At 54.1% G+C, this 24,826-nt stretch overlaps 7 protein-coding genes across 7 annotated transcripts; 5 read left to right on the forward strand and 2 right to left on the reverse strand.

The window, feature by feature from the left end:
• Positions 1–2,722: 2,722 nt before the first annotated feature.
• On the forward strand, positions 2,723–4,370 carry GCG54_00007748 (uncharacterized protein; the record flags this gene model as incomplete). The annotated part of the gene is made up of 2 exons (XM_045407725.1): positions 2,723–3,078; positions 3,128–4,370. The coding sequence occupies 2 exons, from the start codon at positions 2,723–2,725 to the stop codon at positions 4,368–4,370; spliced, it is 1,599 nt and encodes a 532-aa protein (XP_045259460.1).
• Positions 4,371–5,288: 918 nt separating this feature from the next.
• On the forward strand, positions 5,289–7,079 carry GCG54_00007749 (25S rRNA (cytosine-C(5))-methyltransferase rcm1; the record flags this gene model as incomplete). Its single annotated transcript, XM_045407726.1, has 2 exons — positions 5,289–5,489; positions 5,541–7,079. 2 exons carry the CDS (start codon positions 5,289–5,291, stop codon positions 7,077–7,079), a joined length of 1,740 nt encoding a protein of 579 aa, XP_045259461.1.
• A 616-nt stretch (positions 7,080–7,695) lies between these two features.
• GCG54_00007750 (uncharacterized protein) lies at positions 7,696–7,919 on the forward strand (the record flags this gene model as incomplete). The annotated part of the gene is made up of 2 exons (XM_045407727.1): positions 7,696–7,780; positions 7,819–7,919. 2 exons carry the CDS (start codon positions 7,696–7,698, stop codon positions 7,917–7,919), a joined length of 186 nt encoding a protein of 61 aa, XP_045259462.1.
• A 51-nt stretch (positions 7,920–7,970) lies between these two features.
• GCG54_00007751 (uncharacterized protein) lies at positions 7,971–9,898 on the forward strand (the record flags this gene model as incomplete). The annotated part of the gene is made up of 5 exons (XM_045407728.1): positions 7,971–8,056; positions 8,572–8,653; positions 8,793–8,992; positions 9,044–9,398; positions 9,452–9,898. The coding sequence occupies 5 exons, from the start codon at positions 7,971–7,973 to the stop codon at positions 9,896–9,898; spliced, it is 1,170 nt and encodes a 389-aa protein (XP_045259463.1).
• A 290-nt stretch (positions 9,899–10,188) lies between these two features.
• On the reverse strand, positions 10,189–12,015 carry GCG54_00007752 (Efflux pump FUB11; the record flags this gene model as incomplete). The annotated part of the gene is made up of 2 exons (XM_045407729.1): positions 10,189–11,300; positions 11,355–12,015. 2 exons carry the CDS (start codon positions 12,013–12,015, stop codon positions 10,189–10,191), a joined length of 1,773 nt encoding a protein of 590 aa, XP_045259464.1.
• A 2,938-nt stretch (positions 12,016–14,953) lies between these two features.
• On the reverse strand, positions 14,954–20,110 carry GCG54_00007753 (uncharacterized protein; the record flags this gene model as incomplete). Its single annotated transcript, XM_045407730.1, has 5 exons — positions 14,954–15,258; positions 15,317–16,026; positions 17,492–17,783; positions 17,847–18,465; positions 19,499–20,110. The coding sequence occupies 5 exons, from the start codon at positions 20,108–20,110 to the stop codon at positions 14,954–14,956; spliced, it is 2,538 nt and encodes an 845-aa protein (XP_045259465.1).
• A 3,666-nt stretch (positions 20,111–23,776) lies between these two features.
• On the forward strand, positions 23,777–24,614 carry GCG54_00007754 (uncharacterized protein; the record flags this gene model as incomplete). The annotated part of the gene is made up of 2 exons (XM_045407731.1): positions 23,777–24,488; positions 24,541–24,614. The coding sequence occupies 2 exons, from the start codon at positions 23,777–23,779 to the stop codon at positions 24,612–24,614; spliced, it is 786 nt and encodes a 261-aa protein (XP_045259466.1).
• Between the last annotated feature and the right edge of the window lie 212 nt (positions 24,615–24,826).

The raw sequence follows: 24,826 nt of genomic DNA on the forward strand, positions 1-24,826 counted from the left end.
TTGGAATGGAAACAGACTATTGGGTCACCATCCACTTGCAAAAATGAATGGGATTGTTCTCCTGGCTGGTGTCGTTGGAATTTTGAACCCAATCGAGTGTCATGCGACCAAAGCGGGCAGCTATGAGCGCAGAAGCAGTTATGCAGCTAGAAAAGTCTTTCCCGGGCCAAGAGCACCCGAGACAAGAAGATTCCTCACCGGGGCAAGAAAGGGATTGTTTGCAGGCTGGCTGAGGTGCGTGACGGAGAAGGATGACCCAAGAAAGAGGAGTTGTCTTCAACGTGACTGCCAGGTGGTGAGAACATCCAAACTGTGCTCCTGCCACCGCAACTCCTCAGCGGATGGCAGGTGTTGGCGACTGTCGTCCATCGTTTGTTCTTTCCAGTTTCTCTTCCTACACCTATCCCACGGTGTTAAAGGTTAGCGTAGTACTTGCGGGGCTTCGTTATATGGAAAGCCCCGCAAGAACCGCACTAACCTTTAAGACCGTGGGATAGGTGTAGAAGCCCTCAACTGCAATCAAGGTACGTACCAGGTGGCATGGGGAAACCCCTGCGCAAGTGGACCCGCCAGCCCAGGAACCACTTGCCTGGATTAAGGTTAGCATAGCGGCCGGCCCTTCCTGTTCTTTCCTGTTTGCTCGCCCCCTCGACCCCTCAACCCCTTCACTTTCCATTCTGAGGTCCATTCTGAGTCCAGGGAGAGCTGCCACTGCTGCTTCGACTCGCTTTTGGGCATTTTGGGGCTCGATTGAGTGAGCACCGTATCTCCTCTTGTTCCGTCTCACCTGGCTGAAGAAAATAGCGACAAACGACTGCTGCTTTACCCTATTTCCACCGCCCGTTATCCCAGCCGAGATCCCGTCAACCCCGCCGCAACCTCGTCATTCCCGACGACGACCGTATTGGCAATGTCCACATCATCAAATCCGTCAGCCTCTCGATGGACGGGCAAAGACATGGCGGGTTAGACGAGAAACCGTGACAGCCCGCCAGAACGTCATTTCTTGGTGGCCCCTCGGCTTCTGTTGCCCCTGAAATACGGATTCCGCCAGATACTGTCGCCATGGAACAGTCGGGATCAATGGTTTTTGTGGTTGCCATGCGCTTCGGCCAAACTGCTGCTAGCTTTTCCAGACGGACGGGGCGCTTCTCGTTTCCAATGTCAACCGTCTACGCCACCAACGGGCACCCGTCGCTGCCAAAGCAGTATGCTTACCTCTTGCCGCCTGGCCTCGCGGGTCACTGAGCCAAGGTGGCAGTCGCTTCTTCCAAGGCGCTGATTCAACCTGGTTGAAGCTGACTGGCCGCCACTCGGCGCGGCACAGCGCTAGCAAAAAAAGAACTCACACTCGGGGCGAGTCATGCTGCTAAGTTCGTCCGGCGTCACACTGGACGACAATCCAACCCAGGACCTGCACAAAAATGGCAGCTAGACGCAAATATGGCCAATGAGGGTGCCTCCTTCGCATGCACTATGCAGGAACAAGTCTTGCAGCACACCATCTCAACTTTTGTGCATTCCCGCCTGCCTCTTTTCAAGTTTGGGCGGTTTCCCGTTTGTAAGTGTGCAGCACAGCTGCAGTTGCAGTCTGCCGAGAGGAAAACGCCCGGCCAGAGGAGGAGCGGGGGTCTGGTATCCAGGGGCTTGCAGCGTTTGTTTCTTCTCTCCAGCGGTCTGCCGTTTCTCTGGTGGTGGGAAGCCACCTAAACAACTTTGTTTCCCCGTTCTTTTTCCCTTGATGTTGATGCCACTAATGCACATTCTGCGTCTTGGTTGTGGATAATAATGGCAGGATAAGCTGAGTAAATGTACTCGAAAATAGATACACAAGAGTAAAGGAACCTCGATGCACTCTGATGCTCAAGGGTTCGTCCCTGTCGTTCATCCCATGTTTCAAGTCTATCACCAGGGGACGGAGGCGGGCCATCTTAGCACTCGGTACTCAGCCCAGCCAAACACCCGCAGTCCTGCCCATCTCGCTGGTCTCCCGCCAAGATGCGTTGCCTCCCCGGCCCCCGGCAGACTTACACCCACACCCACACCACCTCATCGTTCCCCGTGCCCCCATCCTCGCCCTGCGGTCCTGTGGGCATCCATCGCCGGTTTTCCCAGGCCGCACTACCCAGAACACTCCATGGCGTCACGGCTGAGCGCGCCTGGGCTCTAGACTAGCGTCCTCCTGCCCCCCCGGGCCTCTTCCGCGCGGCGAGAGTTGAGCTGGAGGTGAGGTCAGGATGCCTGGGTCGTAGGCTGCCAACTGCCATCCACCCTGTCCGTGTGTCCCCGTCCCAAGATGCCCTCCGATTATAATACTTCCCCGTCCGCCTCTCTCAGCCCTGATCTACACTCCCGACCTCACCTCCCATTCCACTACCTTTCCCTGTCGTACTTGCTGGGCATTTCTTCTCTCCTTTCATCATCATTCCTTTTCAAAACCAACGCTGAGCTTGCTTGGCACCACTCTCATTACAACACCCAGACATCGTCTTTGATCCGTCTGATTCATTCACTCTCTCACTCACAGTGTCTTACACACTTTTCGTCGCTCATCCGAGTCACAACCACATATGAGCGATAACTCGTTCTCTTCGAAGGTGCTCCGGTATCAGCATCCACAGTCTCTACTCAACGCCCAAAAGTCCCAGCGACGACCTCTTCTTCATTCATCTAGTTGAACTTCACCTCGACCCAACTCTCATCACACAAAACAAACGCAAACATGAAGTTTTCCGCCGCCGCCGCCACCCTGGCCGCCCTCGTTGGCACCGCCTCGGCCGGCTCCAAGTCTAGTGACCGCACATTCGCCGTCCTCCGCTTCAACGGCAAGGAGCTCGTCCGCACCCGTGTTGATCCCATCGTCTCCCCCGGACAGCCTGCCTCGCACGTTCACGGTGTCATGGGAGGAAGCAACTTTGGCATGTCAGCTACCGGTGACACTTTGGCCCAGTCCAAGTGCTCCAATGCCATGATTGCTGGTGACAACAGTGCCTACTGGTTCCCCTGGCTTTACTTCCAGGACCCCAAGACCAAGAAGTTCGAGCCGGTTGAGATGTTCTACGTCAACGTCTACTACTTGTAAGTGCTGCGCCTGGATTTTGAGGAACTGTGCTGACAGTATCTGCAGCTTTGAGGGTACCGACGATGAGATCAAGGCCTTCCCCAAGGGTCTTCAGATCGTCAGCGGTAACACCACTACTAGAGTAGTTCCCTCTACTGGTGGCAAGCAGAATCTCGAGCCCGCCGACGGCCCCGTCCAGCCAGTACAGTGGACCTGTCCTAGATCCAACTACAACCCCGCCTCTTACCCCAAGAACTCTGATGGATCTACTGCTGGTATCGTTGACCCCAACAATGAGGGCTCCGGTGTTGGTTTCCCTGACCAGAACTGCGACGGCTACGCTTCTCCCCTTCGCGCCGACATCCACATGCCTTCCTGCTACAACCCGAACAAGGCCCTCAACGACTATGAGAACAGCATGACTTGGCCCTCCAACAAGGATGCCACGGACAAGCGCCGTGCCAACTGCCCTGCCGGCTACATCCACGTTCCCCACATGTTCTTCGAGGTCTACTGGAACACCCCCAAGTTCTCCGACCGCTGGACTCCGGGCCAAGGCACCCAGCCTTTCGTCCTGTCCAACGGTGATGTTTCTGGCTACAGCTCTCACGCCGACTTCATTGCTGCCTGGGATACCGATGTTCTGCAGCAGATTATCGACAACTGCAACGCTGGCTCCAGCGGTATGGACAAGTGCCCCGGTCTTCTCAAGGGTCTCAACACCAACAAGGACTGCACCATTCCCTCTCCCATTGATGAGAAGACCGACGGCATCTTGGACGCTCTCCCAGGAAGCAACCCTCTTGGCGGCTGGACGTTCGGCGATGTCGTTGGCGGACTCACCGGTGGCATCGTTGCTAAGCCTTCCTCTGGCGGCGCCTCTGCATCTGCCGCCGCGTCCGCCAAGCCTTCTGCCGCAGCTTCCTCTGCCACTTCTGCCAAAGCTGTTGCTTCCAGCGGCGCTGTGAAGCAGGAAGCCGTTCCGGCGGCTTCGGCCACTGCCGTTGCATCCCAGCTCCCCGTCCAGCAAGCCCCCGAGAAGGAGGTCAGCAGTGCGGCCGTCACTTCCAAGGCAGCCCAGGCGTCAATTCCTGCCGTCGCTCCCACAAACCCTCTCGGTGATGCTGTCAAGTCCAACACGGGCTCTTGCAGCCGCAGCACCAAGACTGTTTGGAAGACCGTCACGGTCACTGCCAGCGAGGACTCCCAGGCCGCCGCTACCCCCGCGAACAACAACAGCGACGGCTATAAGAAGGCCCGTCGTCATGTTCACGAGCACATGCGCCGCCGCCACAGCAACCACCACTGAGCGGCCAATCAACCCAAACGGAGTTTTTCACCTTCGCGCACCTCTCTTGTTTGCGCCTGTACCAAACTTCTTTTCATTAGACATTCTAGGGCCTGTGTTGGGAAATTCGGGAGTTTCAGATCTTATACCAAGGGGTTCTGGTTGGAAACGAACACTGGGCGGGGATTTCGGTCAGGCTTTGGAAAATGAACTTCACTCGGAGGCTTTCCGTTTGCTTTTTTGACTTTGCGTCGTTGGATTTGACGAAGATGATGAAACAGATTTACATACATACCTCACACTGAGGACACATATATTTCGATTCTTGTTCGACCTGAGAGGGCCGCATTTGGGAAGGGTTTTTGAAAGGGACACAAATGGATAGAGGTGCTGACCTCTTCGTTCTGGTAGTCAGACAGACAGTTCAACCAGAAACGATTTCCATCAATTGCTTGCGTTTGCAACGTGACCATATGGAATACCTACATCAATGGAATGTCGTGGTCACTTACGTGAGATGAGTGACCTCACCAAGTGCGTCCCGCCACGGGGGTCCAATTAAGGTTATTGGGAAGAATTCCACCTCATTTCCTTTCATGCAGCCCCAAGACCAAATTCTTCCATGTTCTGAATTAGTATCCTGATCCAGACACTTTCACCTGGTCTTCCCCCAATTAAAACGGCTCAAAGAGACAGAGTTGATGGGCACGCGCCGGGAGAGACTTGTCGCGCGTCCAATCCCCCGTCGTCTCCACCCGCCCGGGTCCCCGCAAAAATTCTCCGAACCGCAAATTCTCTTCAACGACGGCCGAGCAAGCTCCACAATCACTCACCGAGGCATTGAAATGCACCACACCGGACGGACGATTCGATAATTCTTCTCTCATTTCACTTATACCAATTGCAATTTCCATAGAAACGAGTACAGAAGGGTGGAACATGTCGCTGTACCACGAGACGGCCGAGATCCTCTCGGCCAGCCCTGACCATGGCGGCAGCCTCAAGAGTCGCGTCTTTCGCAAGAAGGGGCTCAAGTCGCCGCCTGCGCAGGTGTACGCCCTGGCGTTCGAGACGTGCAAATGGAGCGGCGTGCTGAAGGAGGTCATCGAGGCGGCGGACTTGCTTCGCCATGAGCGCAAGGTATGAAAGCCCAGCGCTCACTCATCTTGAGAACTCACTAACCCGTCACAGCTCACCCCAATCTTATCCCTACTGCTCGCCCACGACTTCCTGCTCGCCAAAGGCGGAATCGCCCTGCCTCAGTCACACGGCCTCAGACAGACCATCGAAAGGCACAAGGCGCGCCTTACCTCAGAGCTCACGCGGGCGCGCTTGCGGCGGCGGATGCCCTCCCTCGAGGCCTTGCGCGCGGACGTCAACGCCAACGCGGACCCGGAGGGCAGACACCCCCGCTGGATCCGGGTGAACCACCTCAAGAGCGACGTCGAGACGCAGCTGGAGACGACGTTCAAGGGCTTCGAGCGGGTGTTCTCCATCGCGGACGTGACGGCGTCGAGCGCCAAGGCCGTCTTCATCGACCCGCACGTCCCGAACCTGCTGGCCACCTCGCCCGGCACGGACGTCACCAAGTCGGCGGCGTACCAGAACGGCGACGTCATCCTGCAGGACAAGGCGTCGTGCTTCCCGGCGTACCTGCTAGACCCGCACCCGCAGGACGGCGACGTGATCGACTCGTGCGCCGCGCCGGGGAACAAGACGACGCATCTGGCGGCGGTGATGAAGGGCCACCAGCCGGAGCAGGGCGCGGCGAAGCAGACTATCTTCGCGTTCGAGAGGGACCCGAAGAGGGCGCAGACGCTGGAGAAGATGATTAGGATCGCGGGGAGCAGGGGGACGACGAAGATTGGGCTCGGACAGGACTTTTTGGAGGTCGATCCGCAGGCGGAGGCGTACAAGGACGCCGGGGCGCTGTTGCTGGACCCGAGCTGTTCGGGCAGCGGTATCGTGGGGCGGGACTCGATGCCTGAGTTGCATTTACCAGAGGTTTCGGGGCCGGGCGGCTCGAAGGGGAAGACGAAGGGCGCGAAGCCTGATGTCAAGAAACGAAAACGGGAGGAGAAGGATGAGGCGAAGCAGGTGATGGTCGACGACGATGGCAACGCGGTGGAGATCCAGTCCGAGCAGGAGCTGCAAAAGAGGTTGAACTCATTGGCCGGATTCCAGCTGACGTTGCTACTGCACGCCATGAGGTTTCCCTCGGCAAAGAAGATTACGTACTCGACCTGCTCGATCCACGCTGAAGAGAACGAGGGCGTGGTGATGAAGGCGCTCGAGTCCAAGGTCGCCAAGGAGCGCGGGTGGAAGGTTCTGGTGAGGGAGAAGCAGGTCCGCGGGATGAAGGAGTGGCCTGTTCGCGGACTTCCCGAGGCGTGTGGTGGGGACAAAACGGCTGCGGAGGCCTGTATACGGACGTACAAGGGCGATGGACACGGAGTGATGGGTTTCTTTGTCGCTGCGTTTGAGAGGGATGGGGACGTGGATATGGTGGAGGAGGACGGTCCGTACGTGAGAGATGACGAGGGGAAGACTATTAGGGACTTGACGGGAATGCCGGTGCTGAAGAGCACTGGTGAGCCGGTTTCGTTGGCTGAGGACGACGATGAATCGGCTCAGAAAAAGGAGGAGGAACAGAGTGAAGAAGAGAGTGAGGATGACAGCGACGGCTCCGAGGATAGTGAAGATGAGGAGGAATGGGGTGGGTTTGACTAGTATAATAATAATGGTAGCACAGCAATATGGTCGCGATACCCTCGAATCGAAGAAAGTCTCGCTTGAAGATCGCCAGACAGTTCATGGTCATGGTGCGAAAGGCGATCTCTACTCTGGCTCCTCGTCACAAGATCCTGGCAGATAGCCGCGTCCTCCACGATCATTGCCATGCGAGATTCGAGGTACTTGGTCAAATGCTCTTTGTGTTCCTGCAACAGTGAGAGGGCGAAGTGGCCTAGTGGTCAGGTCTGCAGCAGTGCTAGCGCCCTGGATACCACATTAACCCTGCTTGCTGGACCTTAGAGGTTCGACCCGAATCTTTTGCTCCTTAGCCTTGCTTTTTGTTCCTGTCCTTGTCTCTCTTTTCCTTATCCTGTGTTTTCTTTTGGTGTCTTTCCGGTATTCTTTCACGAAGACGGGGTTGACGATGACGGGGGCGATCAAATCCAGGCAACGCCTTGTGGTTATTCCATCAATGCAGGCACGTCCATATCACTTCCCTCGCCGCGTCTGATGCATCGTAGGCCTTTATATATTGGGGGTTCTGCGTCTCTTCTGACGAACTTTCCCTACAACAACACGTGTATCGACAGCGTTACCATCTACAACCACCATCATGAGTCCAAGTGATATTCAAGCGGTGCTTATGGAGAAGCCCGTCACCGGCATCCACCCTGTCGAGGATGTTCTCATGTCATTTTGTGAAGAAAAAAAGCATTCGCAAACTTCAAACTAACAGCCGATACTTCCCGACGGTCGAATAGCCGTTCCCCGCTATCATGGGACAGCCTCTCATTTATCAACGAACCGAAGAAGCAGCCACAATCATCGCTCATGTAAACATGGCCGTCAACGGAAGACGACGACGATGCTAACGACTTCTATTTCACCATGTCGTGCCTTCACCATCAAGACGAGCTTCAACAGGCACCCATTCCGGTCGAGCGACTTTGCAACTTAGCCCGCATGGCTAACAAGTACAATTTCAGTCATTCTTCTATGCTTGCCAGAGAAGCGATGTTTCGACCCCATTTAACAATGTAGCTCAACGATTCGGCGCTGTTCAGGATCACCGCGACCGCCCTCTTTCTCGGCTACAGCCCGACAAATTCGTTGGTCTGGCAGTCCATCAAGTCAGTACAATTCTGTAACGTCATGGCAACAACCACCTAGTCACCAGCTCCCATCAGCGCTGCTGTCATCATTGTTATCACCATTGGCCGGATATTCGTCAGGGTAAATAGACCACAAGCGCTAGCTGTACTTCCCAACTTGGCAAAAGCGACGTTTCATGCGATGTGACCTGAACTACGGGCCCCTGACTAAGGAGAATACCCCTGTCTGAGGGAGGACAGGGGTTGTCGAAGATGTTCCCACCGTCTCCCCAATCCCATCAACCTTCTTCTCGCAACCTGACTGTCTCTTCTCGCGGCTCACTGAAATTTCACATGAGAGGCCGCGGCATGATTTATTCTACCTTTTTAACTCTCAGCATCTGGCTGTCACTGCTAGCTTCCGGAACCTACGCAGAAGACCAAGCACCGCTTGCAGAACCCACCCCCGGCCTCAGGCTTGTCGCATGTGAGTTCATCCCAACCCGATCTTCGCATCATCACACTAAACTTAATCGCAGTTGTCAAAGTAACTTCATCCCATGCCCCAGAAGCCCCAAATCCTTTCAAGCCGTAGCATCCAACTCAAACCATCCAACAGGAATCCCACGGAACCAGGAAAGCCCTCGCTCAAGAATGGGACACCGTACGCTCCAAGACTAAGGTTCCCCTGGAATGGGTCGCCGACTGCCCCAACGATTCCAGATGCCCGAGTCCCCCTCCCGAGACGATCCCTGAGATCCAACTCTACCGCGGACCCGAGCACGTGGCCGTCTATGCCGGGCCGCAGACCGCCGATGAGTAAGGCCACTTTCTCGCATGCTTTAGACTTCCCTCACTGATCGCAGCTAGAATCCTTCGCTTCATCGACCGAGCCAAACGCTCCTTCCAGATCCCCGCGCATGTGAGCCCGGAAGAGGCAGATGGATTCAAAGACGTAGACGACTTCGTCTGCATCGCGCACCTGCAACCCTCGGAAACATCCCTCCGAGAGGCTTTCGAGGACGTGGCGAAAAAGTACTGGACGGAGTTCACGTTCGGCGTCGTCGACACACAAGCCGCAGACTCAAAGGTCGTCTGCTACAAGCGCGACGACGCGAGCACACACACTTCTTCATCGCCCGAAGGTCTAGATTCATGGCTCCTTGAGGCCTCGCGTCCTCTCATTACGGATTTATCACGCGCCACCCATGACCGCTTGCTCAAGGTGTCTAGCCCCATTCCACCCATATCCATAAACATACCGCTAATGTACCACAGCGCGGCTGGCCGATGGTCTACATCTTCCACCCCTCAGCTGCAACCCGCGCCTCCATCCGCGCGCAGCTCTCCTCCTTTGCAAAGTCCCAGTACGCCTCATTGACGAGCGTAACCGTCGACCCGGCCTACTTCCCGGACCTCCCCAGCAAACTCGGCCTCGACCCCGCAAGGGACGGGTACCCCGCCGGCGCGGTCCACCAGCTGTCCAACGGGCGAGTGTACCGCTACCCCAAGGACAGAGGGTTCACGCCGAAGGAGCTGCAGGGGTGGGGACTAGACGTGTGGCAGGGGAGGGTGAAGCCGTGGACGCCGCCGGGGCAGGAGGAGCCGAAGGAGGAGAAGGCCGGTGGCGCGAATGTGAGGATCGTGGGGTCGAGCAACCTCAAGGTCAAGAACATTCCGGGGTTGAAGATCAAGATTGGGGGCCGAGAGAGAGATGAGTTGTGAGACCTAAGCATAAGTTCACAGGGGAGAGAAAACGAGGCTTGAGTCCATGGACTTTATTACTAGGATTATACATGAAAGGTCTATCTGGTATATGATGAGTTGCATGAGGCTCTTGTAGCCGCCGTGATAATGTTCCGATAAATGATGCCAAAAATAACTCCTCGCCAATGCTAGTCATGCCGTGAAATCGACATATATACGACTCCGGGTATCATCATTTATCCCACCATCTATACATTTTTGGTAACCGTGATTATGAGGAAAGTGTGGTTGCGTCAAGGATTTTGAGCCTACGCTGTGGGGGCGGCCTTCTCGTCCTCGGCCGGGGCTTCGGACAAGACGCCGCCAGGGGCAGCGGCATTGGACTTGGCGCGCTGGCGCTGCTCCTTGGTGCGTTGGCGCTCAAGGGTGCGCTCACGCTTCATCTCCTGCTCCTCCTCCATAGCCTCATCCTCGTTGACCTCCTCATGGGTCTTGCGCATGCGCTCCAAGACGGCGGCAGCTTCCGCAGCAAACGAGCACTTGGCGCGAATGATGTGGCCGTACTTGTAGAAGAGGAAGGGGAAGGGCAAGCAGGCAAGAGAGAGGAAGGCGGGGATGGACGAGGCCCAGTGGATGCCGAGGTTCTCGTACATCTGGGTGGTGAAAAGCGGGAAGGCAGCGCCGAAGAGGGAACGCATGACGGAGTTGGCGGCCAGGACAGAGGCGGCGAAGACGACGTACGAGTCAACGAGGTAGTTGAGTAGAGACAAGAAGACCAGGACGAGACCGGCGGCGAAGAAGCCGGAAGCGATGATGGAGACAATCCAGTGGATCTCGGGGCCGTTGGTCCAGGCGAACCAGAATAGACCGATGGGAAGGAGGCAGCCGCCGACCATAGAAGGCGGGAGACGGGCCTCAGGGGGAGCGAAACCGCCGGCGGCCTTAGCAGCCTTGGCGTAGCGGCGGTTATCGAAACCGGTGTAGATAACAGCAGCGATCATGCCCACGGCAACACCGAGGAAAGCGAGGCCACCGACACCGGGAGACCAGCCACGGCCGCGCTGGAAGACGATGGGGAAGGCGGCGAAGAGCATGTACAGCGTGCCGTAGACGATAGCCATGTAGATGGCGGTAAGAAGGACGATGGGCTCCTTGAAGAGGAGGATCCAGGGGCGAGAAAGGGCGACCTTGAACTGCTGTCCGACGGTCTTGCGGGGCTGGTGAGCCTCGTACTTGGAGACGTAGTGCTTGCCAGTCATCTTCTCGAGCTTCTCGGCGCGGCGACGGAGGAGGACAGGGGCGTAGGTCTCGGGGACAGTAAGGCCGACGACGAAGAGGAGGACACCGGTGAAGATGGCCATCAGGCCCTCAATCCAGCGGAAGCCCTCGGCGGCACCAAGGAAGCCACCGACAATGGGACCTGAACGTGTTAGTTCGAGCTACAGTGGGATAAGTTCGGATGATTTAGACTTACCAACTGAAGGACCAAGGAAAGGGGCTGCAGCGAAGATGGCAGTAGCCAGGCCACGCTCCGAGGCGCTGAACATGTCGGCAATAACACCGCCAGCGTTGGTCAGGGGCGAAGAGCCAAAGGCACCGGCGAAGAAACGCAAGATAATGAGCGTCTCGATGTTCTGAGCGCCGGCAGCACCAGCGTTGAAGGCAGTGAGGCAGATGTAAGTGCCGATGAACAGGTATTGACGGCCATACAGCTCAGACAGGGGAGCCCACAGCAAGGGGCCAACAGCGAAACCAACAACAAAGAGTGAGACACCCAAGATGCCGATCTCAGTAGAGACACCGAAGGTGCGAATGACCTCAGCAATGCCGCCGGAGTAAGCAGTACTTACGAACGCAACGGCGAAAGTCGCGATGGCCTGGAGGATGGTGTACGTCCACTTCTTTGACGTGGCGAATGTTTGGGGGTTGTGAGGATCCTCGGGGAGGAAATCAACGACGAAGGGCGACTCAAGGGTGCCCTCGCCGGGGTACTTGCGGTCGACAACAGCCGGGGTGACGCCGGCCTGGTCGAAGAGGAGGTGGAAGTAGTTGGCCTTGCTGGCGGGCTTCTGAGCCTCGACATCGGCCTCTGTTGCCGTCATTGAAGACGACGAAGAGTGTGGTGTTGACACCATTATGATGGAGTCTGGGATCGGATGGGTTGGTGGTAGCGGCACTCGTGGCGGCCTCGTGGTGATCCGGTAGCGCGGGTGGTCTGATAAGCTTATATCGCGATGTTGAACGGACTGGACTGTGCTTGTATGACGATCGTCGAGGATGTCAGTCTCGTACTCTGGCGTTCCAGGTCGGGGAAGATGGGCGATAGATCTAGAGCGAGATCTGAATCCCGGAGAACTGGGACGGCGTATGTTCTATATACTGCGTACCAAACCGGGTGGCCGCAGTGGAGATTTCCAATGGTCGTTCCATGGCCTTCGCCTTCTTCACCCTTTGTCGGTGCCCGTATCACAATGGAGTGTCTCCATCGGGGCGGGATTGCAGGGGTCATGGGAAGGGGGCTCCACCGACGCAAGCCCACCCGAACGGGATGGCTTCCGCGTGCACAATTCTTCAGGTCGTCGTCCATGACTGCATGACACGGAGGGTCGGACGTGGCTGGCCGGGGACAGCAGTTGACCGAGTGGTTATCTCCGTGTCGGGCGCAGTTTGTGAGTCGATGCGACTGGTGTCGCGGGCTAGCGCAAGCCTTAGCCGCCGCCTGTCTGACATCGCGAATGCGCCGCACAGACTGCAGCAGACGGATGGTGATTGCAAAGCCGTCATCTCGTCAGCCGAGTCATCGTTTGATTCGGAGTATGGGCGTGTCGTGTCTGCGTCTCGGTGCAAGGGTTTGAAGACGGAATTCAGACTGATGCCAGGAGTCAACTGCAGGAGCAGAATGCCCCTCGTCCGGATATAGACTCTTGTCAGGATTGCGATGGCAGGTCGCAGGTCCTTCCAACTGAAGTTTGAATCACAAGACGAACGGAATTGCATAAAACTCTATTCGTAGTTGTGCAAGGCAGGTGGAGCCACTCTGGTCGGCAACTTTTTTCTTCTTCTTCTCTCCTTCCCGACTAAATCAGGTACGTACCTCTACCTGCACTGCTTTTAGTGCACCAACAAGCGGAATGACGTGTTGGCTAGCGAGCCAGGGCCCCTCCAGCAACGGCCACACCGGGCTTCGACGACCGAAAACAACGTGGGCGAAGCCTTCAAAGTCGATTTCTCATGGGTCGGCGGCCCGCTTGCAGAGCTCCACAGACCGGGATGTCGGCGGATCTGCACACCGTGCCGAGGTCGATTGATGGCTTACCCAAGGTCAGACCGTCAGACGCCTCCCAACTCCAACGGATTTGGGCTGTTTGTATTTTCCGTCGCTCATCCCCTTTTCTCAGGTGTCCATGCTAACTCCATGCCAGTCATTTCTTATTACAAACCAGGGCTTCAGGTCTACAGGATTTGAGACGACCGTTCGGACTTTGTCAAGTTCATCCCTAGCCGCGGACGCGCACGCCCTATTAATCGGATGCTGTGAGGACGCCGAGAAGGCAGGCCACGCGCATGCCTAGATATACTTGCCTGAATCATTGAGGATCCAGGCATGGCTGAAAGCCGGTCCACAAACATACGACGATAGAGGCAGCAAACCGTCGCTGATTATGCCCAGCGGTGGATGAACTGAGACCCCCGGCTTATCGCCTGTTGGAATTTGGTATATCCGGCCAGCTGCCAGATCTGGAGGATGGATGGGAAGGATCGTCATGCCGCCCGATAAGAGGCTGATGCAGGTTGAATGCAATGCCCGTCACGAACGAACCAACAACACTGGAATGCCTTTTTGGGGAGCCCGCTTCAGAGATTAGCGCACCTCGAGCTGAGCCTCCCGGCGCGTCGGCCGAGACGTCGCCAATAGCGCGCGAGCGCGCGACCCGTGGACAATCAACTGGCAGAACCATTCATTCGGCGACGAATCTGTTACTTGTTCTAGCGATTTTAGCGTCGGTGCGCTGTATTGCTTATTCGACTGATTCTGTTTTTGTCATCAAGGAAGCATTCGATCTTTTGATCCAGCCATCAACGATCCGCCCCTTTCTTTCGGAGCCGATCCATCGTCGGGACCGATTCGAGCCTCCAGTCCTTTCTTTTCCCAAAATCACCCTGCTGGCCAGTGGTTACCAAGCGACCGCGGCCCAGGAGAACCCCTGCACGACTGGCTAGACTTGGCTCCCGAGCCGTCGGCTCTTGCGAAAATCTCTGGAAATTGCCTTCGTCAAGCTTGAACTGACAAGTCTGACAGACCTGCCTGGACCGCTCCGCCATGCCAACTTCCGCACCTGGTCAGCCCATAAATTCTGGAGCTATCCAGGGTCATTTGCGCTTCCTATTCGACCGGCAACGAGCAAAACCTTTCGCAAAAAAATATGTGACCCGTCCTGAGTCCACTTTTTGCTTATCAACTTTTTTCTCTCTCACTGCATCTGTGCCTCGGCCGGACGACAGCCCAACGTAACCAGCGCCTTGGCAGACCGGACTTGCGCGAATGGTATTTACGGCGATTGCAGGCCTGCGCGGAACGGGGCCCGTCTGCAATCCTCCTCGGCATGGGTCACGCCTGTCCATCGGCGTTTGACCGAATCTAATCTGTAAAGCTCCGAAGCCACGTCTGTTTGTGCCTCGGCTGTCGCTTTGTGGCTTGCTCCCTGGCGTTCCTGGCGTCCCTAGCCCCAGGTGAAATTTAGGCTTGGCCTTCAATGTCACGTTGCCAAACCCATGTAACTGGATCCCATGGCCGATTCAAACTAGACGACGATCGATTGGAAAAAGAGCTTAACGGGAGCCATCTCGACATTTGTTCTGGAACGGATTGTCCGCGTCCAGAGCTAAGTCGTCCGTGCAACTTTTATTGTCAAGGAAAATCAAGATATCGATTCCCCCCTCTCTCTCACTGCTTACTTTTTCATCTCATATGTACTCTTTGGATGACGGTTTGGGCCGACGAGATGAGGAAGCAAGTGCATATTTCATTGGCGCCGTGGTCTATTATCCCCCTCTCTCCCGTCATCGACCTCATCAGTCGCGGCCTTTCCGCGCGTCCTCCAGACGTATCCCGCCCCGACTCCTGAAGTGCCTCATGAAGTCCGAGTTGGGCCCCGCGGCGCGGCGGCTTCGGTCCGCTAGAACGAGCCCCTCGGCGAACCGGGTCATCTCATTGAGGCTGGCCCCGAACAGCTTCATCAACTCCGGCCACGCGTCGAAATGTTCCGCCGAATCGACCTTGATCTCAACCAGGCGCAGCTGATTCCCAGTGGAAATAATCGGCAGTAGGTGCTGCAGCAAAGACGTCTTTAAGTCTTGCCTCTCCTTCTCCAATAGATCTGTAACTCATGGTCAGCATCTCGGAATATCATGAGCAAGTGCTCTTTTCAAACTCACAGCACATCCGCAGCCCGAACTCAATGTCAACCACATCTTCCGCGTCTACGAGCTGGATATACGGCACCGTATGATTCCACACCAGCATCCTCGTCACCTTCTCAAAAGCCTTGCCCTCATTCAGCAGCCCTGCCGCCAGCCCCAAGCGCCACAAGTCCCCGACGGTCAGATGCTCAATCGACGGCTCATGGTAATGCAGCATCGTCTGCGACGCGTACTTGAGCGCATCGACCAGGTCATACTTATCCGCCACGACAGCCACCTCCAGGATCGAATCCGCCGCCGCCATCTGACACACCCGCGAGTTCTGGTGGTGCAGGATGTTCAGAATCAGCTCCATGATCTCCGGGTCCTCGTCTGGCAGGTTGATCTTGACGGGCTCGGATGAGGCGCCGCCGTTGCGGTCGAGCAACCTCTGGCCCTCCTTGAAGCGGGGGCCGAGCATCGCGCCAAACACCCGCGACGCGCGCTTCAGGATGAGTGAGTCCACGCGCAGCTCCGCCGTCTCGTCGCCCAGTCCGACGACGAGGATCACGTCGCCGTCCGGCACGACAGGCACGCCGCTGTGCGCCGTGCGCGACCACATCCGCGCCGCGAAGCTGGCCGGCGAGCGCACTTCGAAGAACTTTTCCGACGCCGTCGTCGTTGTCGTTGTCGTCACCATGTTGGGCTTGTCGATTGTCATGTTTTTGCTCAGCGGGCTGTCCATTCTTCGGTAGGTCTGGTAAGGGAGGGAGGGCGGTCTCAGTGTGAGTCTGGAGGAGGCAGCACTGATGGACCGACGAGAATTCTGTTGTTGTGGGAGGCCGCTCTTATCTGATGTGAGGCTGAGATGGAGCTGCGCAATATGTGTTGTGTGTTTTGCTGTCCTTTCATTACTTGCACCATAGCCATCGCCACCGTTTAGGCTTTTCCCCCTCCCTTCAAACGCGACCTTCTCCCCTCCTCGGGTGGCAGTTCAAGAGTCAGTCAGGGTTTTCTGGGCTTGCTTGGTCCTGTCTGGTAAGCACCATGGTTTGCTCCTCCGCATCCTCCTCGCTGCCAGGGAAGACCCAGGTCTCCCGGGGTCCGATGAGACGCCGGGCGCAAGCAAGAATCTCTTGGTGGTGTTTCCCCCGACTCAGCTGCGCGGAGTGAACGTTTGGGAAGGTAGGTTGGGGATTGGAAGGATTGGGGTGAATGTCGTCAGTGCCGAGGCTTGTTTTGCGAGAGGACGCGTTCTGGGTGTTGGCCGCTGGCCGGGTTTCCCCAGCTCGTTGTGCCTGGCCCGATTGGAGTCGGGGGATGGTGAGGCTGTGGTTGAGATTTTCATCTCTTGATTCTGCACTGGTGCCGTGCGTCCGGCACACGCGCCCTGCTGGAGGCGGTGAAGCTTTGAGAGTGCATTCAGCTCGAGTCTGCCCCTTGGCTGCGTGCTCCGATCGGAGGATGAGATTGGTTTGATTTTTTCCCCAGGTTTCGAGTCGCAGTCGACAGCTGTCAATTGCCGCCGCCCTTCTTCTCGTGATCGTTCTTGGGGAGCAGCCACAGGAGGCGGTGCTCTGCGAAGAGGAGGAAGTGTGGTGGCTCGAGCTCACTCCGGATGTTTGAACCTTGCGTTCGGTCTCCAGCTCGGCTTGGTTAGGCTAGCTCGACCCAGAAGAACGTTTCAAGTCTTTTTTGTCCGTCTTGCGGGAGCTATGGGGTTTGAGGCTGAGATGACGTTGAGTTGAGCAGCATCCTTCGCGAGCAGAAAAGGGGTGAACACGCCGTCTTCTGAACAGAACTCAATTCGGTTAGAATCGCTCGGGCATTTCACCACCTTTCTTCTGTAACAACGTCACACGGTAATCAAGCACTCTGTCATCCCAATTCACTAGGGTGCTCAGACCTTCAAGCAGGCTAGCATCTTGGAAACAGTCAGGTCACTAATGCAAGACGACTGGAACAATCAGATTTTCTTGAAAGCAATTGATAAAGAAACTCATGTGCTGTATGTGCAGCTTACGCTGACCAGGATGAATGGCCACCGTACATCTCTGACTATCGTTCATTCCCTCAACCCGGTTGTGCCTGTTTCTCCAAGCTTCCCATATTGATGGGATATTGTCCAAATCTTCCGAGCCAAAGAATATTCAAGGGCGTTGCGAATCAGAACCATTCTTGTCTTAGGTCTTGCGCGCGTTTTTCAGCAACACCATTCCAGTTTTACGGACAGCTTTCATCCACGGCAACTCCGTGGATTCATCGACGTATGTCTCGTCATCCATGAGGTGAAACTGCAGGTCCGTGTCGTCGACGTATTCCCATATCGTGTGTAAGCTTCCCTTTGTCAGAGTCTCAGCCATATCCCACTTGTCACCAGGCCTATAGGCCCAATCAATCTTGGTAAGATGTCCATCAAAACGCTGGCCTGGCCCGGAGCACGCGATGAGAACTCCCTGATAGATTTCGGAGCGAATCTTGGAGCGTTCCATTTCAAGAAGACCTGTTACAAAAGCTTGTCAGCCTCATATTCGTTTTATTGAAGCTGCGCAGGTTTGTGACCTACCACACAAGCGATACGCCAGTAAATCATCGATGGCTGCCTTCTCCACCAAATGGACGAAGGCGTCGCTGTAATGCCAGACCAAGGCGTGAGTAAGTGTTGCAAAGTTGGCAGGGTCATCGAAGCAGGCTGCAGTAATGGTAAGATACCAGACATCAAGCATGCTCATATCTTCCAACTCTCTGCCGTCATTGATGGTCCGATGGATAGTGTCAGCGATGGTGTGCTTCAAGATGATGACCAAATCGTACTTGTTGGCGGCGACGCCGATCTGGAACAAGACAAGAGCGGGGAAGGAATCCGGTATTTTGTCGACGCGATGATGAAGAAGATAGAAAATGGTGCTCATGCCATCGGCGTTGTCTTCCGGGAGCTTAATCTCGGTGATTTCGCCGCGGAGGCTGTTGTTGCGGAGTTGACGGCCCTCTACGAAATTAGGACCTAGCATGGCTTTGAAAACCTTCGAAGCGAACTTGAGCATGATAGAGTGGACTCGGAACTTCCTTTTGTCGGGACCAACGATCATAATGATGTCGCCATCGGCAGCGACGTCGATGATCTTGCTAGCATCGTAGCTGGCGGTACTCGCATTATTTTGGGCCATGCTGGCATCGTCGTCGACCTCCATTTTGGTTTGGCGTGTGAGGGGTCTCGTATGGATCTTGACGCCAAAAGTTTCGTAGAAGTGGTGACGGGGTTAAATTTTGACGAGCGGCTGCAATTAAGCGGAAAAAGTGGGTGAGGGTGAAGTTGAAAGCTGTAGCCAAGGCAAGAACCAAATAGATAGCACTTTCCTTGTGAGGGGTTTGACCTGGCTGCCCTTTGAATAATGGAGTTAGAGAGGCCCAACGTTCAAGGGGACAGAGAGAAACAAACAAAGAAAATTGCCCTTTTGTATCCTCTCACTTTGACGGAAATTTGCTTGTCAACGATACTTGAGCGCCTTCCCATTCGCTCTTGTAGCCAGACCTCTATCGCTGAAGATGGTGCCGGCACGGCGGTTTTCCTATGATTTTGCAGGTCATGTTTGCAAGGCAGATTAATCACTGCAGCTGACAGATGTCGCTTGGAATACACGTTGTACTCCCATTGCTAAGGGATGAGAGCACATTCTCGATTTGATATTTGGAAAATACTGTTCTTGTATCTAGGCCACGTCTTGCCTCCTCTCACACCAGTCTCTTTCCAATTTCTCTGTGTTGTACGTCCCGTCCCAAGCTATTCAGCCCAGGGCTCTTCCAGATCCTCGTTTTAGCTCGTCGCTGGCCACATTCGATGAGTAGCCAGAGATCTCATCTCAGACAAAATTGTCCAGGTCCAAGCCTGCATACTCCTTTGTTTCGTCCATCCAATGCTTGTCGTAGAAGTTGGCTGATCTTGCACCTTTCTGGTACTCCTGACAGGCTTCAATGAGGTCTAGTTGATCACTCAGGCTGTCATAGATGAAGTCGTGGGGACTGCCGACGACGAATTCGTATCTGAATTCATTTATTCGGCATGGGTGCCAGATTGGCATGCTCTGAGCAGATTTGACATCGCTAGATTTTTCCAACGTGTTCGCTCTTCATGAAGAGCGGCTTTCAGAAGACACGGTTAGTACCTCCTCTCTAAACACAGATGCAATTTTGCTTACCGCATGCCTGTAATGCAAAGACCTCATTGAATGACCATTCCTTGGCATACACGAGATAACCCTCATCGCAGTGTAAGATCAAAGCGCGGGTTGCAGCTTTGAAGGCAGGGGCATTCGTGACAAAAGCAGCAGCCATGGCCAGTTTCCAGAGGTCCTCACAGCACATTTGCTCGAGGGTCTGTTCTCTCTCCACAACAGCAGCTAAAGCATGGTGGAAGGCATATTTGATGGCAGGAAGTAGATCGTACTTGTCTGCGGCGACCAAGATTTCGAAGAAAGGGAAGTCTTCGGGGTTGTGCAAGGCGTCGAATTGATGATGAATGACTCTGAAGATGAACTCCATGCTCTCAACGTCGTCCTGTGGGAGGTCGATCTTGATCAGCTCTCGATTGCCGCTGGTGATGAGCTGCTGACCCTCAGCGAAATTGGGACCCAGCATGGCTTTGAAGACCTTGGATGTAGTCTTCAAAAACAAAGAATAGAGCCGAAACTCGTTCTGCTCTGAACCGACGACCATGATAACATCGCCGTCAGCGGCAATCTCGACGATAGTGTTATCATCTTCATCGACCTCCATCTTGGAAGGCGTAAGTGGCGGAAGCCTGGTGCTGAAGGTGAAAATGGACGAATACATTCCGGGGCGATCGAAAAAAAACGGAGTAAATTAGGGTGAAGGGCTCAAGTAAACAGGAAGGAGCTATCTGAGCTGCTCTTGCCTCTAGTACCTTCTTCAAGCTCCTTACATGCCATACTTTCTCTTTGTCTCAAATATGCTCTCAAGGTGAATCTCTTCATCGCCTTGCTTGTCTACTTTGACATTTGTTTTTCTTACGTTCGATCGTGATCTTGAGGCCTCCATCCTGTAACGCATGTCATCGCTCATGACAGGAATACCGCGGTCGATCGTTTTTGCTAGGCAAATAAGATTAATAGATTGTCAGTATTCTGGGGATTCAGTAGACTTTGATACACTTTCCACCTTAGACCGAACCACAGGCCACACATCGCGTAAGGTAGATCTGGTCGCTGTTTAGAATGGGTTTGACTGTAGGGTAGTAGCGTTTCCGCTATAGATGGGCACAGAAGCGGTATCTCAACCATACCTTGGCCCTCAGGCATCGTAGGCCGCTCCATACCTAACGGATTCTCTGGAGGGGAAAAGGGGCGCCAACGAGTCTGCAAGGCTGCATCGCATTGGGCACCCTAATCAGGTCAGCAGGGCTGAGCGCGCCTTGAGCTGTAAAAGGCCATTCGAATTTTCTATCGACAAGGCCAAAAAGGCCGAGCCAGGGGTTTGGGACGGTTGAGAGCCGACAGTTTGTCGGCCTGTCTGGTAATGTGGACAGACCATGAGGTATGGCGTTTGAAAGGGTCTTTGCTTGTGCTCCCGGGACGAGCGGACGTTAGCCATGATCGGTGCTAAATGAAATTCGTCTGGATTACTTTGCAAGAAAACTCACTGTCCGGGTTGTGGGAAGAGCCTTCCAGGCTTCCGATACCAATCGCCCTTTAGGCTGACTTGTGCGATGCCGATATCCCCCTCCGAAGGGATGCCCCATTTGTCATACGGAAACACATCTGGATCTTCCGAGTCAGTCGGATCATGTGCTCTATTGTCGACGATTAGTCAACAATACTGGAGGGGAGGGGAAAAAGACAAGCCTGAGTACCAGGCGAATTTGACAAACGAGGTATAGATTAGCCCCTACCAGACCCTAAACCAGCCATTGCTGGACCTGTTAAAGCCAAGCGAGTGAAACAATTCTGCAAATGAATACAAGTCACACCTTGTGATCATAACTGCGTCAAATTGGGCTAAACGTAAGTATGCAGGGTTCAACGGACCGGACTAGTCACATGCGTGGAGTTGTCTGTCGACTGGGAGAGCCGGTCATGCCCCCCCCCACGAATATTTCAGCCATGGTATCACATTCGAAGACTGCGAAGCTACTGGACTGGGCACTGACCGAGGTGCTTTTACTGCTTTTTCCCCTACTGTGAAAACTCCTACTGGGTGGGCTCGAAACTTCCTCAACATCATATTCAAAGTGAAGAAAAGTCTAATGTGGTGCTACGTATTGCGGCTCATTTGATCAGCTACGATCAAGGCCACATCATTGTTTCAGGAGCCACATCTGCTATTCGGTCTAGATGTGCCAAGCAGGCTGTTCAAAATATTCAGGGGCTGGCTTTATCGGAATGAAGCCGAATTATCTTTCTATATCTTGGCCTACCACTTGTAGCATTTCCTCCTGAGTCAGAATGCAGCTACGATTCGTGTTGCTGGGGTTTAACATACCCTTCATTTGGTCAACCAGGCTCCCTTCCCATGCGGGTTTATCGAGTCTCGACTCCCAACGGGCTTTTGTCTGTGCAATGTTCGGACAGTACGATACGCGCCGAGAAGAAGGGCGGTAAAGCCAGCTTCAGATGGTCTCGAAAAACTGGTGCTATTCAATATGGTTTGTGATTGATGTTCTTCTGATTTCCAAGGACTTCGCGAGAAAGCAGCTGTAGGCCACACCCCCTTTTAACTACTCTTCTCAACATCAAGAGGGGCAACAGACCCTAAAGCCACCACTTCTTCACAAAAGACGGGAATGAGTTTTCTACAGCTCCCCAACTAAATCCTTTACACATTTTCAGACAGCGTTTCGTAGGGAGGTGAGAGTCGAAAACGTCAACGACAATGACACGGTACCGCGAAAGTAAATACACGAAGCAATCATCGGCGGCCTCTAGAGAATAAATCGATTGTGATAGCGAGGGTTTCCGGTTACAAATACCTTCCTGGGATGACTACTGCGGCCAGAACTTAGTTGAAATTAACATGCAAAATGTGAACTAGTACAGCACCAGATACGGGGACCGAATTCTCCGTCAATCGCGACATCATTACTCTATTTCGACGTTGGAGGGAGATTGGGTGCAAAATGCTGCTGCCTTGAGCAGGGGACAAATGTTGCTGCCTGTGGTGGGTTCAGCTCATGCGTTACAACAATGTGGGTGCACAGAACCAAAATATTAATAACCACTCCATGACTTACAAGGGACTAGTGTTTGAACGACTTGCTCAAATTCTGTCCAAAGGGAAAGTTCTTCTACGAATTGAATAATCTGGGTCCTGAAGCTGCTCCGTATCGCCTTTCTTTCCTTGAGCAAATTGAGGCTCTTGGCCGACGAACTCTAAGTATAGACAATGAGTGTCTGTTATGAACTAAATGATCAGGGATGTCTGAACTACCTGGAATCTTCCGGTCTTCAAAGTTTGGAAGGGGGTGATTCAGACGAAAATGGAGTTGGGGCCCTTCCGAGCTCCGGCACCAACAAAAACTGTACGTAGACATAACAGGAATTTTGTAGCTACCATTAAATGTGAAAAATGATATTCGTAAGGATGAAAAGCGAAAAGAACCAATAGATGACAACCATGAAGAAATAATTCAGAGCTAACTGCGTAGATGGTCGCTAGCTGTTTCGTACGTGGCCAACGATGTTCATTATCAAGGCCCGAAACAAAGCGAAAGACTTGGCTCGGAATCTTTTACGACAACCAAATCCTCCGGCACCTACCGAGATGCGGTAGGGCTAGTGTAGAACCCAGCTGCTTTCGACCTCGTATCAAGATGATCATGTTGGTACAAACCTCCACCGGGTGTCGATTTTAGATTCTGACTCGTGGGTAAAGGGGTCTCGCACTCAGAATTGACAGCACCGGGATCCCTTTTGCTGATGCCTGGGTTCGGATGGCATTGACCATCAGATGGTCACGACGGAGTTGGTGGGTGAAGCGAACCTGGCTGCGGCAGCTGCGCCCCAGTGCTGCTGCATGATTGGAAGTCCACCTTCCGTCCAGAGATCGTCAGTTGGCGATTTCTGATTACATACGGAGACGGAAGGCTGTCGTGAACATAGGGCAGGTGATTTTAGGGTGGTCCTTTCTGCTTAGTGGTTCAAGAGTCAGTTCCGTGGTCCTACCTGCTGTATATTAAGTCAGATCAAGCTGGCCCTCCGATAACAAGTGGTTCGACACTTCCCTTTCACGATCACAACTCTTCAAGAAATGGTTGCAATTCCCTCTTAAAATTTCTGGTTGACCACTGCCTTCTTTAAATTCCCGTTCCTTACCTTTCCTGCAAGCGCCAACTTGCAAGTTTTCTTTCCGTTGTTTGAAATTTTGTCAAGATACCCCTTTCAATTTACACTGCATCCCATTTACATTCAGCCATCAACGACTGTCTCATCCTTCTTTTATCACTAAATATACTTGAACGCCAATTCTTATTCTTCAGTCTTTACAATGGTCGCTGTTCCCCGTGGAAGCTGCTTAAAGCTTTTGGCCGCTACAATCGTTTCGCTCACAGCACTCCTCGTCCTGCATCAACTCAGCTACACAAACACGAACGACTTCAGTCTCCCAAGCCAGCCGATCGAAGTTCTAGACCAATGCCCTCCATCGACACTTTCGAGTATCGATGACAGCCAACTCGACGAAACGATTCCAAACACAATTCACCAAATATGGAAGACCACAGACGTTAGCACATATCCAGCAAGAGCTTCCCGTGAGTCTTGGAAGTCCATGTTCGAACCAAGGGGCTATCAAGTCAAAATTTGGACCGACGACGACATCCTTTCCCTCATCAAGTCGAACTACTCATGGCTGTTACCGACATACGAAACCTACGATCACAGTATCCAGCGAGCAGATCTGGCACGTCTGGTCGTGATACATGCGGAGGGAGGAATCTATGCTGATCTGGACGTCCACCCTCGATCCGTCGAAGCAACAATGTGTCTCCAACATCTTGGTCTACAAGCTGTATTCGCGCCCACTGGAGGCGCTGCAGGCTTGAGCAATCACTTCTTCATGGCGGAGAAGGGGTCTGACTTCTTAATGTGGTCTCTGCAAGAGGCCAAGCGACGCGGCGGCTCGACTTCGAAGAGAATACTTCTCCCGTACTTGAGGGTTTTCTGGTCTACGGGGCCGTTGATGTTGACTGCGGCATATCGTCAGTACATGTGGATGTATGGGACGAACCAACCTCGCGTGGCGTTGCTCAGCGAGCGCCATGTCAGGACCGTGGTCGGACATGCTGCGGGTCGATCATGGCACGGGTCAGATGGGCAAGTCTTGAACTACATTTCCGATCATCTGCACCTGGACAGCAAGTGGCTCGCAGTTCCGTGTGTGGGAGCAGTTCTGGTGTTCTTTTGGATTATGAGGCGAAACCGCGGGAATTTTCCTCAATCAATGTGCTGCAATAAAAAGTGGCACAGCGAGGTCTGACTCCTGAGTGAAGTTTGGATAAAAATAGACTGCTGGTACAATTTGAAATCTCTGAAATCT

Source organism: Colletotrichum gloeosporioides (assembly GCF_011800055.1).
Source record: "Colletotrichum gloeosporioides strain Lc1 chromosome Unknown consensus_77, whole genome shotgun sequence".
NCBI classification, from domain to species: Eukaryota; Fungi; Ascomycota; class Sordariomycetes; order Glomerellales; family Glomerellaceae; genus Colletotrichum; species Colletotrichum gloeosporioides.